Consider the following 18261-nt stretch of genomic DNA (forward strand, 5'->3'; position numbering starts at 1 on the left):
AGGTTAAACAACTGCTAAAATTGTCGTGTTTGGGGATAAAATTGTAATAGTTGGCAATGGTGGTGTCTGTCTGCAGGAGGCCATGCATGACGGTCCGTTTGGTTTTTCTGTGCATATGAGCCAATGTGTGTGTTTTAATTAGCCCCTTAGACATTTGTTCAGGTATTTGGGTCTGATCTGGAATTCTTTCTCTCTGCATGCTGTCATCGACCTGCTATTCTGGCTTTTCCGGACTCTGCTCCATGGCCCCACCGCTGATGTCCGAGGGGCTCAGCTTTCCACTTAGCTGTTGGGCTTGCAGTGCTCGAGTTCACGGAAGGTTTTCTTTGGCACTGGGCCTTTTGCCTTCTCTGTTTGTGTTGAGAAAAAAGACTGGTTGCATTTCTCTTCTGTTCTCTGATCCAGGATATTAAGAATCCTGAGAGAAAGAAAGTGCATCTTCCTCCAGTACAAGACACCAGCTAAGCATTCCATCCAGTCACCTTGTTAGATCAATGTTCTTTTCACCCAAGGACGAGATCCAAACAGCCCTTAAGCACGACTCCACCATTCCAGCGACAGAGGGTTCAAAAGCGCTTTATTGATTAGTAATCAAGGCCTGGTCTCTTCAAAGGGAGCAATCAGACAAAAGACATAGGGAATATGGTACAGTATTTGAGCTTTCAAGGGGCAGGGCCCAGTAGCAGCATTAACCAATCAGAACATAACACTGGGGCATAGCTAATTATGCTAAACAGTCCTGTAAACAATACCTTTGGCCTGACAGTAAGTTATAGAAGTTAACTTCGACACAGACAGCTGGAGCCAGAGCTCTTGTTTATATTAGTAATCAAGGATGCAAGGATGCACACAAGGAGACATTCTCATACAGGGCATTATGACATTTTGCTTGGTGTGCAATGGAGATTTTACAGTTTCCTGTTAAAAATGGAGGTGGTTATGCTAACAACCTGGCCCATAAGAACTCAATGGAGATTATGTTTATTTCTAGCCACCAGAGTTCCAAAAGATCAGACCTACAATGCCAGGGAGGTGATCAGGATATGCACAAATTACCGAATTAGTGACTACTGCTCAAAAGGCAGGCACTGGAGTAATTGTAGATAGCTTCCTGAAAAATAAGGTTGTTGCATTGCAGTCACCAGAAAAGACAACCAGGATGTGAGAAATAGAGATGGAAAAGAGAAATTGAGATGGAAAAGATGAGCATTATTTACAATAATGTGTGAAATTCTTGTCTTATAAAGGAGGACATAGTATGAACAGTGAAAACACTGTGACAAGCAACAACATTTATGTGAGGCTGTGGAAGGAAAAGCTAAAATGAGTAGGGCACTAGTTTAGGAAAGAGATGACTAGTAAGAAGAAATATGATTAAACTCTATAAAATCTCAAGTAGATTAGAAAATGTGACTAACAGTTGTTTGTTTACCCTTTCATATAATCTTTGAACTAAGGGAGGGCCAGAAATTCTTTAGCCTGAGGGAAGGCCAGACAGACCCTAGGCAATCTGCTCAGAGGTTGCTCCTGAGTGTTGATGTCATTCTACCCTCTAGAGTAGCCTGACCAAAGACAATCCAGACCCCCCTAGAATTCCCTAGCAAGTCCCCTACCACAAAAAGGGAAGACATTCTACAGGATATAGTTTCTGTGGTGTCCTTCCCTTTGGGTCTGAGAGGGCTGCCTGCTGGCATAGAAGAAGTGTATCAAGCCAACAGTTTGTACAAGGTGCCATTTTGAAGCTGCTTGAGATCATCTGCTTGTGCTCACTGTAGAGTTTCCCATGTCTTTTGGTTGTTATACATGGTGGAGTATTCAAACAGAGGAAGCCACCCTTACATTCTGAATGTGTAGATTGGCTCTGTCTGATAAATTATGTGGAAGCCATCAGGAGGGGTACAAGTAGAGGATAGTCAGAAGACAGGCAGAATCAGGCCTGCTTTACCTAAAAAGACCACCACATAGAAATTGCCTAAAATTGCATCCACATGAAAGTTCCTCCACAAATGAGCCATTCAGCAGCTCACTACTTGGCTCAATTGCTGCACAATCACCATAAACTGACAACAGGACTATGTTGTAGAAGTGCATAATCAACCCTCATGGTAGCAGCTAGTTAACAGAAGCTGTCACTGCAACTGCAATGTAATTTTAACTTTCAGGCTTAGGAGAGGGAAGTATGAGAGAACTGGAAAGCATCCAAAATAGATCCCTCACCCCCCACTTTTCTCAAGATGGTGAAGAAATCGTTTTAATTTAATCCCAGGGCTTATTATTTATTTATTTTTAATTCTATTTTTTTCAGCATCTTGAGACTAGAGGCGGTTTCGCACATCGCTTTAAGCCTGATGGTTTATAAGCTAGTAACAGTAGCTTATTTTGAAAATAAACTACTGTTATCCCCCACATGATCAAACAAATCATCTAATGTACATAGCTTATTTCCCCTGCTCTTGCTCCTTCTCCCTCTACCGTCCTCCCGTTTAGCTGGGATGGTATTCTAGCTTCCCTTGCATTGGAAACCAAATCCTGGCGCCCCCTGTGCTGCTGCTACGTCACTGCATCTCTCCAATTGGCCTGTCTTGCTAGGAGCATATTCTTCTGTCTCCCTATATCTTCCGGATCTCTGCCATTATTGGCGCATTGCTGATTGTTAGCTGCTTTTCTGCTCCCACCTCCGCCCTACCCAGCCAGCAGCACCACGATTCTCAAGCTCTTCCTTCCCACTTCCGCCCTCTCCTCAGACCGCCACCGCCTACTTCCTCACCAATTTTCAAAGCCGTTCCCTTCTCTCCACCTGTGTGCATCAAAAGGGGTGAGGGCTCTACTCCTTGACAATTTGCTGGAACGGGGTAAAAAATTATAAGTGGGGTTTACTTTATTTATTTATTTATTTATTTATTACATTTATATACCACCCCATAGCCGAAGCTCTCTGGGCGGTTTACAAAGATTAAACACAGAACATTAAAAACAAATATACAAAATTTAAATATACATTAAAAACAAATATACAAAATTTAAAACCATCAAAAGCATAAAAACAGACAATATCCATTTAAAACAACTATTCTGTTGTTTACCCTTTCATATAATCTTTGAACTAGGGGAGGGCCAGAAACTAGGGGAGGGTCAGTTTAAAAAAACTCAACATATGCTGTTAAATGCCTGGAAGAAGAGAAAAGTCTTGACCTAGTGCTGAAAAGATAACAATGTTGGTGCCAGGCGAGCCTCGTTGGGGAGATCATTCCACAATTGTGGGGCTACCACTGAAAAGGCCCTCTTCCTTTCTATCATTCTCTGAGCTTCCCTCAGAGTAGGCACTTGGAGGAGGACCTTATATGTTGAGTGTAGCATACGGGTAGGTTCACATTGAGAGAGGCATTCCGTCAGTTATTGTGGTCCCAAGCCATGTAAGGCTTTATAAGTTAAAACCAGCACCTTGAATCGGGCTCAGGTAATTGCACAGCTTTTCTTTTTCATGGAAAAGTGATCAGAAAAGAACTAAAGAAGGGTGTTGTCTTTAACTCTGCAGAACTTTGCAGGACTGAACCAAAACTCACATACAGGTATCCTTCATGGGGACATGTACAATGAATGATGTACAACGATGTACAACGAAAAGGTGTTTGGCACTTAGGGAGTTTGTAGAGTGCACTGCTGGGGGAAGAGGTGAGTTTGGCAGTGACAAGGCAGAGACGCTGCAGCTACGTCACGTTCCTCAGATTGGCTGGCTGTCATTAGGGGGGTGTCTTCTTCTTCCTTTGCCTTGTCACAAATCTTACCCTGGTGTCAGTACTTGCCATCACCCCACCAAGCCGCCCCAGTCCCCAGCCGGATTTCACTATTTTTCCCTTCTGCCCTACCTGTCTGCATCCCCGCCTCCTTCCACCAGCATGGCCATCCACAGAACTAGAACTTTCTCTCAGCATCCAGCAACCCTGATTGGGGAGTTCATGCCATGCTGCTCTCTGATGCATAAGAGCAGGCCAGGCTGTTTTTTCATTTAAGCAATTGGAAATCCATGCTTTCTCCCTGCCCTTCCAAACAAAAACGGTGGTGGCAGTGGCTCTAAACCCTTGAAAGTTTGCAAGAATGGGACAAAACTTCATTCGCAGCTTCCCTTAGTAGGGAGACACCCAATGTACCACCAAAACCCTACAAACATGTGCAAGTGAAAACACCTTTGCATTAAGAAGGGGTGGCAACTCTAAACCCTTGGAAGTTTACAGGAACGGGACAAAATTTCACACATAGGTTCCCATGTTGTTCCCCGCCTTGATCCGGAGGGAGAGGCGGGTAATAAATTATTATTATTATTATTATTATTATTATTATTATTATTATTATTATTATTATTATTCTCTGTGTGGAACTTTGGAAATTTGCAGAGTGCACTACTGAGGGAGGAGTGAAGGCAGAGATGGGCAGAGAGTGCAATCTATTGCTAGGCAAATCTCAGAAACAGATCTTCTGGCTGGAGCAAAGTGGCAGCAGTGGTTTTGAGTGCTCTTGCCAAGTGTCTCTGTAGGCAATCTTTAAACTACTCTTTAAGCCACTGTGGAGCACCAGACGACATGATCAGCCATAATGTTTTAAATAAGCCTCACTGCAGACCATGGCTTATCAGGGTGGCTTTTTTTAGTTAAATAAGCCATTATGGTTGGGGAAATCTGCTCACAGATGACACAATAAACCATCATGGCTCATTAAGAAAAATAAACTATCATGACATATGAACCCAGACTTAGGAGAAGGCCTTCTCTGTTGTGGTGCTTTGTTTGTGGAACTCTCTCCACATTTCCTCCACCTGTATATAAAAAATAGGTTAACTAGAATGTATATTTGATTTCAAAAAGTAACCAAATTCACAAGTGGTACATTTCAAACTAAAAGATATCCTTAGTAGCACTTATGAAAACGACCTTAGATTGGAGTTCAGGATCCCATGTGTCTTTAGAGGGAGTGAAAGATTCAGTTAAATGACTGTCACTGATATGGACAGTTATCTCTCATTGGCCCCTCTTTGCTTCTGTTGAAAACTTATGCTGGCTTTCTCCAGCTCAGGGCTGAAGCACAGTGCAGGACAACTCATTTTGTTTCATTTCTTGTATTTCTATAACATCCCTTAGTCGAAGCTCTCCAGGGATTCACAAAAAATAAAACAATTAAAATACATTATATGAAGTATAAAACCATTCACATAAGGACATTAAACAGATAGCACACACATCAGAAACATATATCTAAAGCAATCAGCCAGAGACAATCCTGATCAAAATATGCCCGAGAGAAGGCAGTTTCAACCTGGCGCCAAAAAGATGACAATGCTGGTGTCAGGGGGATCATTCCATAAATGGGGGGGGGGGGCTGAGAAGGCCCTCTCCATTGTTGCTACCCTCTGAGCTTTCCTCAGAAGAGGCTCCCAGAGAAGGGCCTTAGATGCAGAGCTTAGTGTACGAATCAGTTCATGCCAGGAGAGGCGCTCTATCAGGTATTGTGGTCCTGAGCTGCGTGATTCAAAGAAGTGTGATTGCATTTTTTCCCCTGAGAATGAGTATTGCCACTGGATGAGGAACATACTAGGTCATTATTGTTGAGGGCCCTGGTTTATGTCTGCCTAAAGTAGTGGTGTGGGCAAGCACTTGACCGTATCTTCCATTCAGGCTAACAAGACTTAGTCCGTAGCTAGACCTAAGGTTTATTATTATTATTATTATTATTATTATTATTATTATTATTATTATTTATTTATATAGCACCATCAATGTACATGGTGCTGTACAGAGTAAAACAGTAAATAGCAAGACTCCAGGATTGTCCTGGGGTCAAACCTGTTCATCTAAGTGCCACACAGGGCATCCAGTGCTCAGGCAGGGACGAACCCGGGATGATCCTGGGATAAACCTTAGGTCTAGCTGTGGCCTCACAAGCATTCCATCCTGCTTACAGCTTTATTTTATTAAACCAAAACAGACAAAAATACAAGAACTCACAAGTCTGGATGGGGGCTTGCTTGAGTCTCTTCACGATTAATGAGTTCTGAGTGGAGGCTTCTCTGCTCCAAACAACAAAACATCTGTTGAGTTCTGGGCCCTTAAAGAAGCCAGAAGGAATTGGAAAGCTTCTCTGACCAAGATTTTTAAAGTCTCTCTTGCTTAAGGTTTGCTCTTTCTCTCTCAACAATAAACAACCCTTCCCCACTAAAAACCCAACCCAACTTTTTTTTTTTTTAAAAAAACCCAGCTTGTTGGTGGTTGTTCTTTTGTGGTGTTGTGCTGGGTCTTGATTTGCCACCCAGTGATTCTTGTTCACCTTAACACCTCGCTCCCAGCAGGAGCTGCTAAGGTACATCTGACTGGAGCTAAGCAAACACCACTTGAAGCAGTATACAGCTGAAGGCTGCTTTAAATCCTCTTCTTTTTTTACCCACTAATCAGATATGTTGCAGCATTTATTTGAAAATAGCCTTAGTGCTGCTGTTCTTGGCACCTGGGCTGCCTGCTGCTGAGCATGACCCAGTTCAATCCAAATGCCTTTATTGAATTTTTTTGGCAGATAAGGGAGATGTGTGTCTGACTCAGCTGAGATTTATCAGCAGAAGTGACAGAGGAAGAGTCTGTTCATGTACATTGTCTTCTTACATTAATCTCAATGAGCTTCATTTTTTCCCCATTGGTGAAACTGAATGAAGACATTTTTACTGAATAAAATGAAATCAAGGCATTTCTGTTTGCTAGGTTCTAATGAAAGCATCCGTGGTGTATATATGCATTTAAAGGCTGGAGGCCATCAATCTTGACAAGAGCTTTACAGCAGGGTGCAGTTGGGGTCCGATTCTGACACAGGTCAAGTGGGCCATACGCAGGGGATGGCACCAGAGATCAGGCATCAGATCAGGCAAACAATGGCATCAGATGGAGGCCCATAAAATCTGTGAACAGAAGGATGGCAATTCCAGAGAAAGTGTTGATGTTGACTCCTGGTCACCACGTCTGTCTCTGAATACTACAGTGGATCTATATGCTTGTTATTAATGCAAGCTGGTCATTATGATGGTCTGAATGTGCATGGAAGAAGGGCCTTTATTTTGCATGAGCATGACTGTTAATGGAAGCTGGAGCATTTAGTGTTACAGATGGCGGATAGATTCTGCTCTCTGCCTCACATGATACCAAGTATGACATTTTCTCCATAGAAATGAATGGAAGACATTCACACCATTGGATTGGGGGCTAATGCTCTTTTCTTGTCTCTAGTGGCCCCAAATATTGAAGCTGCTTCCAGTCAAGGATTTTATTGTGCAGCTACCCTGCCTCATTCATGGAATTTTACAGGGGACCCAGACAACAAAGTCTTGCACTTGTAACCTTTGTATGTTTTCCCACTATTTCTTCCATGTTTTTCTTTCCACAAACAATCCATTATTGTTTTCTGATTTGTGTATTAGAGACCATGTATCACAATTCTACTGGCTTCCATTTTCTTTCCAAGCCCAATTTAATGTGCTTTTTTTTCTTTTTTCTTTTTTACTAATAAAGCCTTAAACTTGTGGGGTCCAGGATATTTGTAAGACCATCTCCTCCAGTATGAGTGTACCAACAATCTGGGATCTTCATCAGAGGCCCTGTTGTATGTCCCACACTCAAGAGAGGCTAGGTTGGTGGGCTCAGGAGGCAGGGCCTTTTCAGTAGCAGCACCCCAAATCTGGAACTCCTTTTTGAGGGCAGTCAGATTGACTCCGTTTCTCCTGAGTTTTAGATGGCCAGTAAAAATTATACTGTTTTCACTGGGACTTTGATATATTTTAATATTATTTGGCCTTGTTTTAAAGATTGTTTCATTTCTAGTATTATTCTGTTGTGATATTAGTGTATTGTTGCTGATGGATAGAAAAGTGTTTTATTGTTATTAAGCACCAGGCTCTTCTCATTCTCACAGATGTTGATGAGTGTGCAGAGGGGAATGGTGGCTGCCAGCAGACCTGTGTCAACATGATGGGGAGCTATGAGTGTCACTGCCGTGATGGCTTTTTCCTGAGCGATAACCAGCACACCTGCATCCAGCGCCCAGAAGGTTGGTCTTTAATGCTTATATTTCCTGCCCTGCATGTCGATCACTGCCTCTATTGGACTATAAAGTTGAAAAAAGAAATAGATAAAACATCTGTATGGGTAATATAGGATTCAGATTTGAATGGGCCTTATTATATAGTTGGAAATATTTAGGGTGCTGCTGCGCTTGTGGTGGAAAGTCTTTAGATCATGGCTTGGCCACTTCCCAGTGTCACTTCAAACAGGAATGAACTGATAACACTATACTGGAAGTGAAGAGCAGAATGCCTCTAGAATGGAGGTACTAACTATCATATAGGGTAGAGTGGGGTGATTTTGCTAGAGATCTGAATGGAGATAGGCCAATCCCAGTCTCCTTATAGACTCTGGGTTTTAATGGACTGATTCAGAGCACCCGTCACCCAAAGCTCTTTATTTGGAAACGCTCCAAATTAACATCTGTTTGTAGTCCTTGTTGGAGAATCCGGTTCCTCCACACTTCATGTTTCACATGTTGTCTATTGTCTCTTGGCTACTGATGTGTTTATAAGAACAAATGCATCCACAGCCTAATTTACAGCCTAATGTAATCTGTTAATGACTGCTAAGTATTTGGAGCTTTTCATATAAAGGACCGTCTCCTTTGTCTGAGGCATCGGATGTCAGAAATCTGTCTCATTTATGTATATTAAGTGTGAGAGTTGTTGACAGAAAGGCAGGGTGTACATGATTTAAATTAATAAATAAAACATGTATCCATCTCCATCATTTGATCTACATTTACCATGCTCTTGCCCACCCACGTTGGACAGTGCTATGATGGTGGTACTATGGTGAATATGGATTAAATTGCATGCCGGGGATGGGAGAAGTAATTGTACAGTTAATTCATCAATTGGTGAAGTCTGCACGGATCCACACAACCCACATTGTCAATATGGCAACTAACTATTGCTGTGGTATCTAATCACTACCACGCCATCTGCCTGAACTTTGTAGGGAGCTTATAATTCAGTGATCACCATGTAAAAAAAGTAAGTCATTTGGATTAGCCCGTTAGGAAGAGTGCGAGATCTGATAGTTGTATCATAATACTATTTGGGATTTATAAAGTGCTTTTAGAGTGCTTAAAGCACTTCAAAGATACCATCTTGGCATCTTCCCAAGAAAGGTGAGTGTAGTTGTCCACATATTGCAAATGGTGACGCTAAATTGAGAGAAAGTGACATCTAAAGCCACCTAATGAGTTCATGGCAGAGGTGAGTTTCAAACCAGGTATCAAGGCTGACAGATGTCAGACTTGAGCCAGGATCAGGGAATCCAGACAATGATACAGGTCAGAACATGGCTGGAGCATAAGTGCGGTAAGACTTGTCATGGAGGTGATCGAGTATGTATAAGAGTGTATAATCGGGCATGGCAGTGAAGGCAGAGAAGAAGGCTTATTTTGCCCCCTACATCGCATTCTCGAAGTAGCTGTCCAGCTGAGCTTTTCCGAGTGGTTCAGGGGTTGTTTTCATTAAACCCAGTGAACCCAAAAATTACTCGCCTTCATGCTGATTTGAACACCACTATCAATGCTGTATCTGCTGAGGTGACCAGTGTATTATCCTGTTTTGTGTGATCAATTTTGGTTTTTGTAACCTGAAGACAAAACACTTGCATTTTTACAACCTACCACATGTTCTCTCAACCCTTGCCCTTCATGGTTTATTTGAGCTAGCTTGTGGGGACCAACTGGATGGATCAGGTGAACACATCATTACATGATGGTGTGGTCCCTACTACCTTGAAGGAGGTAGTGGTGTGACCATGCTTGAACCCCTACTTCCTGGTTCCAGAGATCTATGCCAACTATCATTTGGTCACAAATATCCTATTCCTGAGTAAAGTGCTCAAGAAAGTGGTGGCACTCTTGATTGAAACTGGTTATATGGATTCATTTCAGTCTGAATTCAGTCCTGATTTTGGGACAGAAGCAGCCATGGTCGTCCTAATGGATGACCTCGCTTTGGGAGAGGGACAGGGGAATTATGACCATGGTGCTTCTTCTTGATCTCTCACTGGCTCTACCGTTGCCCACAATAACTTCCTGGACTGCCGCAGTGAGTTGGGAGTTTGAGGCACTGTTCTACAATAGTTTGACTCATACTTGCAGGGCCACTTCCAGAGAATAGCATTGTGTGGCTGTGCCTCAGCCCCATGGCAGTTGAATTGTGGGGTGCACCTTCTTGCCTCCAATGTTTTTTTAATATATATATGAAGCCATTGTACAGCCTTGTGTGGCACAGAGCGGTAAAGCAGCAGTTTCTGCAGCTGAAACTCTCCCAGCAGAAGCTGTTTTCAGGCAGCCGGCTCGGGTCAACTCAGCCTTCCATCCTCCTGAGGTCAGTAAAATGAGTATCCAGTTAGCTGGGGGAAAGGTAATAATGGCCGGGGAAGGCAACGGTAAACCACTCCACTATAAGGCCTGCCAAGAAAACATCAGCGAAAGTTGGCGTCCCTCCAAGAGTCAGAAATGACTCAGTGCTTGCACAAGAGGTTCCTTTCCTTTCCATGAAGCCATTAGGAGTGGTCATCAGGAGATTTGGGGCAAAGTGTTACCCAGCTCTATTTCTTTGTGACATCTGAATTGAGAAAGGCCGTGCACATACTGACCTGGTGCCTCAAAGCAATTATGGCTTCGATGAGGTCTAGTAACCGAAGCTGAATCCTGTTAAGGCTGAGATGATATGGGTTGGCAGTTCCTAGGTTCAGGAACTGGGCTGTTTACCTGTTCTGGATGGGATTGTACTTCCTCTGAAGGAGCAGATACATAGTTTGGGGATATTCCTGGATCCATTTCTGTTACTGGAGGCCCAGATGACCTCAGTGGCTCAGAACACCCATTACCAACTTTAATTGGTGCATCAACTACACCTGTTCCTGGAAAGGGACAGACTAGCCATGGTGGTCATGCACCAATGAGTTCACAAGTAAACTACTGTAATGTGTTCTTTGTGGGGTTGTTTTTGTGTGTGGTTCAGAAGCTGCAGCTACTGAAGAATGCAGCAGCTAGGTTGCTCACTGGAACATAACAGGTGTTATGACCTGTTATGTGCACTGACTGTCTATTAGGTACCTAGCTATGTTCAAGGTTATGTTGTTGTCATGCAAAGCCCTAAACTTGGGACCAGGATAACACCAGACCGCCTACTTCTTTATATACCTAGCTAACCTTTAAGATCGTTAGAGATGGCCTTGCTGGTCATTCTAAAACCAACAGAACATTGCCATGTAATAGCCCAGTGGTGGGTCTTCTCAATAGTGGCACCCATCCTCTGGGAAACCCTCCCCATGCAGTTCGGGTGGGAGATAATGTGGAATGTTTCAAACATGTCCTGAAAACACACTTGTTCACCCAGGCTTTCCCTGGTTTGTAATTGATTGTAATTAATCATGCTGTTCCATCTTATTGCTCCTTGTATTGCTCTGTACTATTATTGTAATTGAATTTTTAATAATATATGTTAAATGTGATTCTAACTTTTATATGTGAACCACTTAGGGATTTTATTTTATTAAGAAGTATAGAAGTATCACAAATAAAATAAATAATAAATAATAAGTAAATGTAGTTCAGTCTCATAGCCACTCTGCTATATACAGGGCCATCCCAAGGTATTTTGGCACCCTAGATGAAGTACAATTTTGGCACCAGCAACACCAGCAACACCCTTATCCTAATCCCAGCCAGAGACACTAGAAAATGGCTATACAGATCCTCAGCAGCTTCTGAAAGCAGATGGCACTCAGATTTCTGCATGCACTTACCCAACCTAATGGCAGCATATGACACATTTCATTCCAGAGATTCAAGGCTTAAAGTTCAGCTGGAAAACATTATACATTTCTGAAACCCTGCCTAAGCCATGCATGAGCGTCAAATGTGGTGGGAGGAAGGAGGTCACTCTACATGTCTCAGGATCACTCATAATGCAGGCCTGAGTAAGGTTGTTGGAGAAATTTGCAATGGACTCAGATGAGTTTTGATTTCTAGGTATCTGACCTGTGGATTCTGTACTGGACTGACTTTTTCTAAGTCACACAGATTCTCACAGAATCATAGAATAGTAGAGTTGGAAGGGGCCTATAAGGCCATCGAGTCCAACACCCTGCTCAATGCAGGAATCCACCCTACAGCATACTTGACAGATGGTTGTCCAGCTGCCTCTTGAATGCCTCTTGTGTGGGAGAGCCGCACATTCTGCAGTCTTGCAGCCCGTTTTTCACTTCTGAATGGGATTTGAGCTAATTTGCATTTGTGCAAGTGTACATTAGTGCAAGTTTGCATTTACACAAATGCACTAATCTGCTATTAATGTGAATTAACACTAATTCACATTAGGTAATGTGAGTTTGCATATTTGTGCTAATGCAAATTTCCATGTTTGTGCTAATGCGAATTAATGCAAGTAGAACAAAATTGATTAAAAAATCTGTTTCCATCAATGAGCAGATGTCATGACAAAAGATGGCTGACAATCAGCGAAACACAGATGGAATAGAGTTAACTAAATCCCTGCATCCCTAGGCCTGTGTCATCCTTTCCTTGCCCTTTTCTCTTTCTCCCCCATTTTTCCTGTCCTGGCTATCCACTCACCCACCGGTGCCATGTAGGGGTAGACAGGTGGCAGCTGCCTGGTGCACCAACTCCTGTGCACCTGACAGATCCAGCCAGCCTCGGACAGGTAGCCCACCTTGTCTGGATGTTGGAGCAGCCACAGTGGGCAGAGTGCCAGGAAAGTGATGGCGCCTCTGTCAGTCAGCAGCAGCTGCTGCAGGACCGAGAGAAGCATTGCCAGCAATAGGATGCATAGCAGCACACATTATGCTGGATAGCGGGGAAAGGGTGCAGGTGGCACCCCAAATCTGTTGGCGCCTGAGGCCAGTGCCCCCATCGCCAAGTCCTTGCAGCAGGCCTAGCTATGTAGCCTGTAAACAAGCAGGACAGAAGACCAGCTTTGTTAGGATTAGGGGCATCTGTATTTGATGTTGACAAGCTGCTTAGAGTTTTGCTGAAGACTATGATGTCATTTAGAGAAGCTGCAGCAAAACCAGACAAGCTTTTTGATCTAGTCATCAAAGACCGTGCGGGTCCCTTTCAAAAGCATCTGAAACACTCATGCCATGTCGAGGCAGCTAACTCAAACGATTTACTGAAGCAAAAGATAGTAGGAAAATAAAATCTTACAACAACCCACAGGACTCGCCTTTTCTTGTTGTTTCTTGTGCCTTCTTGGTTTTACCATCTCATCATTACTATTTGTTTCTGTTGCTTGAAATAACCTCTAAGAAAAAACCCCAAAGCCAAGAAATAAAGAGTTCCTGTTTTCACTACTAAATTTGCAGTCTGCAGTTGGCACAATATCCAGTTTGATTTTGTTCTCCCTTCCCCCAATCCTCTCTCTCTCTCCCTCTCTCTCTCTTTCTCTCTGGCTCTAAGAGTTTATTGTGGTAACTTTGTTCTTTTGAGTTCCCAGCTGAGATCCAGCCATGCACCTGGTCCTGGTACAATTCAAAGTAGTTTGAATTGATTGATCTATGATCTCCTGCTTTCCATTCCCAGATCTGATTTATACTTACTGATTTTTAGAGAGATCCTTCTGTTTTCCAGTTACCTTGACTTCCTTGCTAACCATTGACAACTCTCTTCTGTTTTGCACCAGCCTTACTTTGTATGGCGAGCTAATTTCACGTATATGTATTTGTTAATACAATCTAATCTTAATTGTACTTGTGCGTCCCTTCGAGCATAATTGTTATCTCCTGAGTACTAGCCAGCAAGGCCCCAAGGTAGTGGTCAATAAGAAGCAAACACTGATCTTCAGGAGTGGTGGTGAAGCAGTGAAAAAAGAAAGGAATTTCCATTCATTAAGAGCACTGTAGAGGGCCTCAGTAAAAGAAATTGTCCTTGAGAAAAAATATCTATCTGGAAGGATGAGAATCTTATTTATAGGATACGATAAAAAGAGATGACATTATTATAGGTTATAGATTTAATGACTAAAGATTTGTAGTGGTCATTGACTTAATGGACATATGCATTTTCATTTATTAGGTTTTTAGTATGTACCTGTACATAGCGGTTAAAGACATATTGTTTGATGAAATACATACTTAGGGTTGCTTATGTTTGTCTGTGGCTCTCTGTGACCTATGCCTATATTGGAAGAATCATGGCTTTTGTTGCTGTCATGTAAGGTGACTCTTAGGCTGCAATCTTAAGTGTTTTTAAAAGAAATAAGTCCCACTCTTGTGGGCAAGTCTAATCTTTCCTCACCCATCGAGGACTTGAAGGTCTGCTCTGAACAAGCCATCTGGATAGTGGTCTTTTTGCTTCATGTTCTAAAACCTGTTCCACTCTTAAATGGTCCAGTCTTAAATGTATTTCAGCCTGACTCCATCGTCCTGTGGTTTTCACATGCTCCTGACTGTAACCGTCTTTCAGCTCCAAACTAGGTGAATTATCTATTTCAAGTGCCTTGTTTAGTTTTCGTGCTTTAAATTCTTTTGAGTGCTCTTGTGTAAAGTCATCTATGTGCTACAGTTTATCACTTTCTCTTCTTAGTTCTCCATGTTCTTTGGGATTTGGTGGTACTGTCTTTTTCTTGGTTTCACTCCTATCCCACAAACATTTTTGACAATGATTCTTTCTTCTCAGTTTCCTCTTTCTGTTGGGGAATCTTGGGGCTCAGTTCTTTGCCCCCTTCTTTTTATTCTTTATATTTTTCCTCTTGGCACTGCTACTCTCCTTTGGCCTGCAGCATCGCTGATGGTATCCCGATGAACTCCAGCTCCTCATTCTTTCTCTCTCTACTTACGAATATTTTCAATTGTCTTACAGTTGTTTCTGCTTAGATGTCAGATTATCATCTCAAACACAATTTGCTAAAGTCCGATACTGTTTATTTTCTTCCCTCATTTTCACCTTCTCTTTCTCTCTTCGTTATCAGCACCAAAATGGCAAATGTAGCTCAATGTAAGCATGTATAAAGTGATGCACATTATGGCAAAAAAATCCCAACTTCAGGTATATTCATGGGAACTGAGGTGGTGGTGACTGATAACTCCATGAAAATGATGAGCCAGTGTGTGGCTGCCATTATAGAAATTCCATGTTGGGCATAAGTAGGAAAGGAACAGAAAATAAAACTGCCAAGACCACAATGCCATTTTACAAATTATGTTGCAACCACATTTGGAAGGCTGTGTACAGCTCTGGTCACTGCATCAAAAATAGGATACTATAGAGTTGGAAAAGGGCAAAAGGGGCAACTGAAATGATCAAAAGGCTGGAGTAATTCCCCTTTGAGGAAAGGTTACAACATCTGGGACTGTTTAGCTTACAGAAAAGTGAGTGAAGGGAGACATGATAGAGGTGTACACAATTCTGCATGGTATGAAGAAAGTGGATAGGGAGACATTTTCCTACCTCTCATAAAACCAGAACCCGGGGATCATCCCATAAAGCTGATTGGTGGGGGATTCAGGACAGTTAAAAGGAAGTACTTCTTCACAAAATGCGTAGTTAAACTATGGAATTCACTACCATGAGATGTAATCATGGTCACCAGTTTGGAAGGCTTTAAAGGGAATTAGACTATCTCATGGAGGAGAAGGCTATCAATGACTACTAGTTCTGATACTTACATGCTACCTCCAGTAGCTGGGGAACATGAATGGGAAGAAGGTGCTATTGCACTCATGTCCTACTTGTGGTTTTCCCACAGTTTGCCACACTGTGAACAGAATGCTGGCCTAGATGGACCTTTGGTCAGATTCAGCACACTTTTCATGTTCTTATCTACTGGATCTACTATAACTGTTATTTACAATCTCATTTTTCTCCCTTTATTGTTTAATATTAAAATTAAATTTCTTCTAACCTTTAACTCTCTTCTTATCTATCCTCATTGGTTTCTCTATACTCTTCAATCTCTCCATTTATCAAATACTTACCTTCTCATTAAATTTCCATGCCCTTTTGCTATTTCCCATCTACATAGATGGTTTCTCTCTCACAGCCCTTTATACACAGAACTCTCCCTTTGATATTCAGCTGTCCTTCTCTTTGTCCAGCTTTAAGAAATTATTATTTTTTAATCATCTTTTTTCTCTTTTCTTCCTTGGTATTCTATTTGTTGTTTTTTTAAATTGTTTTTAATTGTTAGATTAATAATTGAAAATGTTTTACTATTACTCTTTTGCCTCCTTTCAGTCTTATGCCCAGCAAGTACAATGCTTTTGTCTCACGTGAGTCTACAGGCAGGGACCCATGCAGATCAATAAATCATGTCACATGGCAGATTGTGACTCAAGAGCTATGATAGGTTTTGACACATTATGCAGACAAGCTTGGTTTTGTTCTACTGTTCTTCTCCCGAAAACTGAGGGAGCAAAGAGAAAAGCAGCGGATGGGAATGGGAAGACTGGCTGAGTTTCACTCAGGAGGCAGTCTGGCTGGTCCACGCACCCGTGCCCAGAATCTACTCTTCCCCCTAAGGTAGCTCTGATCTTAGTAAAAGAGTGCAAGGCACAGCTAGCAGCAATTTACCTTGCAATTAAAGGCATCTCAAGGACCCAGACCACAACCTCTCCTTCACTTTGCTCCAAGGCCACATTGGTGGATATGATATCAACTAATTCTACAGCAGGGTCTTGGCTGGAGCCTCCACAGACCAGTTGGGGAGGCTTGGTGAGCTTCATCAACCCCGTGGGCTGGAGGTTCCCCACCTTTTCTGTAGCCTATCCTGACACAACATCAGAACTGTACAATCCCCAGCTAGAGAACACAGCACACATACCAAGATGCACAGGATGATGTTACGTCTTTCTGCCTAGACATCAACAGACATATGAATACTCAAACAGGAACTTTAGCAAAAGGACTCTTTGAACAAATAATGGACAGCCAAGGTTAACAATGAAGTAGATAGGGCAGATGGATGACACTTGTGTTCTCAGATTCCTTCAGGGTTCTCTGCCTCAGGACTCAAGACACAAATGCCCGCCAGAAACCTAAACTCCACTGTTGCACCTGCAAGGACAAGTCACCCAATATAGGTAAGTAGAGTGGGTATCTGGGAGGGGAAGCCTACACTACAATGTATGGCTCCTGAACATCTTCCATTCTTCACTTCAAGCACCCCACGGCATGCAGAGCACTGAAAATATGGTGAGCTGAGACAGGACAGCAAAGGCAGGAAGTGAATGGGAAAGAGAAATGTAGTCCAAGCAAGAGCTAGAGCATGAACAAGGTGGGGAATGGAAGGCAAAAGGAGAACAGCTTAGAGGACATGATAGGGAATAGGAAGGAGAGTCAGTAACTGAAGAGCAAAATTGGAAGAAAGATTGAATAGGGGGGAGAGAGAGGGAGAGAGAGGAGAGGTTGGAAGAGACAGCTAGAAATGGGGAAAGGGACTGACTGACACAGTCAGTCAGCGAAAAGGGAAACACAGTGTGCAAGAATGACCAAGGAGATCTTGCTATTTATAGGGAAAGAGGAGGAACAGCAAAGACAGATATAATCAAGCAGCCAGGTTAGGCAGACAATAAACAAACCTGAACATGTGTATCTGTTGGACAGTAGATTCCCTAGGTAGATTCCCTGCCCCCTTCCTATGGAATTCCCTGCCTCTGGAGGTCAGGCAGGTGCCAACTTTGTATTCCTTTCGGCGCCTCCTGAAAACGTCATTATTCCAAGAAGCCTTTCCTAAATGACCAGCCATGGTTCAAGGTTCACCTGTCATTTTGCTTCTTTTAAAAATCTATTTTAAGGTGTTTTATTCTGATTTTATTGTATTTTATCTTGTATACCGCTCCAAAGTTTTGAATGGGGAGTGGTAAATATTGTAAATAAATAAATAAAAATAGGTGGCACGTTAAAAAATACTAGCCTCTACTGTGGGTGTGGTTACAGGTGTGCCATGACTTCCTTGTTCTGCAGTGGTAAAGTATAAGCCAGAAACCACAGAAAAGGACTATTAGTCATAATTCCTTGTTGAGACAGATAGATGTAAGAAATCCTTCTTTATCTAGAATGGGGAAGATCTGTTCCATAAAGTGGGGAGAAGCAATATCTAACTCTTGAATTGTGTAAGAAAAGAAAAAAATTCTCTGGTGCTATTAAATGAGAGGCAATAAAGCATAGTTTGTGAATCTCCAA

The 18261-nt window shown here is 42.3% G+C and overlaps 1 protein-coding gene across 1 annotated transcript in view; it reads left to right on the plus strand.

Annotated features, from left to right (window-relative positions):
• Positions 1 to 18261, plus strand: part of SCUBE3 (signal peptide, CUB domain and EGF like domain containing 3) — a 152074-nt gene that overhangs the window by 46803 nt on the left and 87010 nt on the right. Inside the window, exon 4 of the mRNA XM_063141508.1 lies at positions 7942 to 8076. Coding sequence (XP_062997578.1) covers positions 7942 to 8076 — 135 coding nt within the window. The remainder of the gene's footprint in view (positions 1 to 7941; positions 8077 to 18261) is intronic.

Source organism: Elgaria multicarinata, chromosome 1, assembly GCF_023053635.1.
Source record: "Elgaria multicarinata webbii isolate HBS135686 ecotype San Diego chromosome 1, rElgMul1.1.pri, whole genome shotgun sequence".
Taxonomy (NCBI): domain Eukaryota; kingdom Metazoa; phylum Chordata; class Lepidosauria; order Squamata; family Anguidae; genus Elgaria; species Elgaria multicarinata.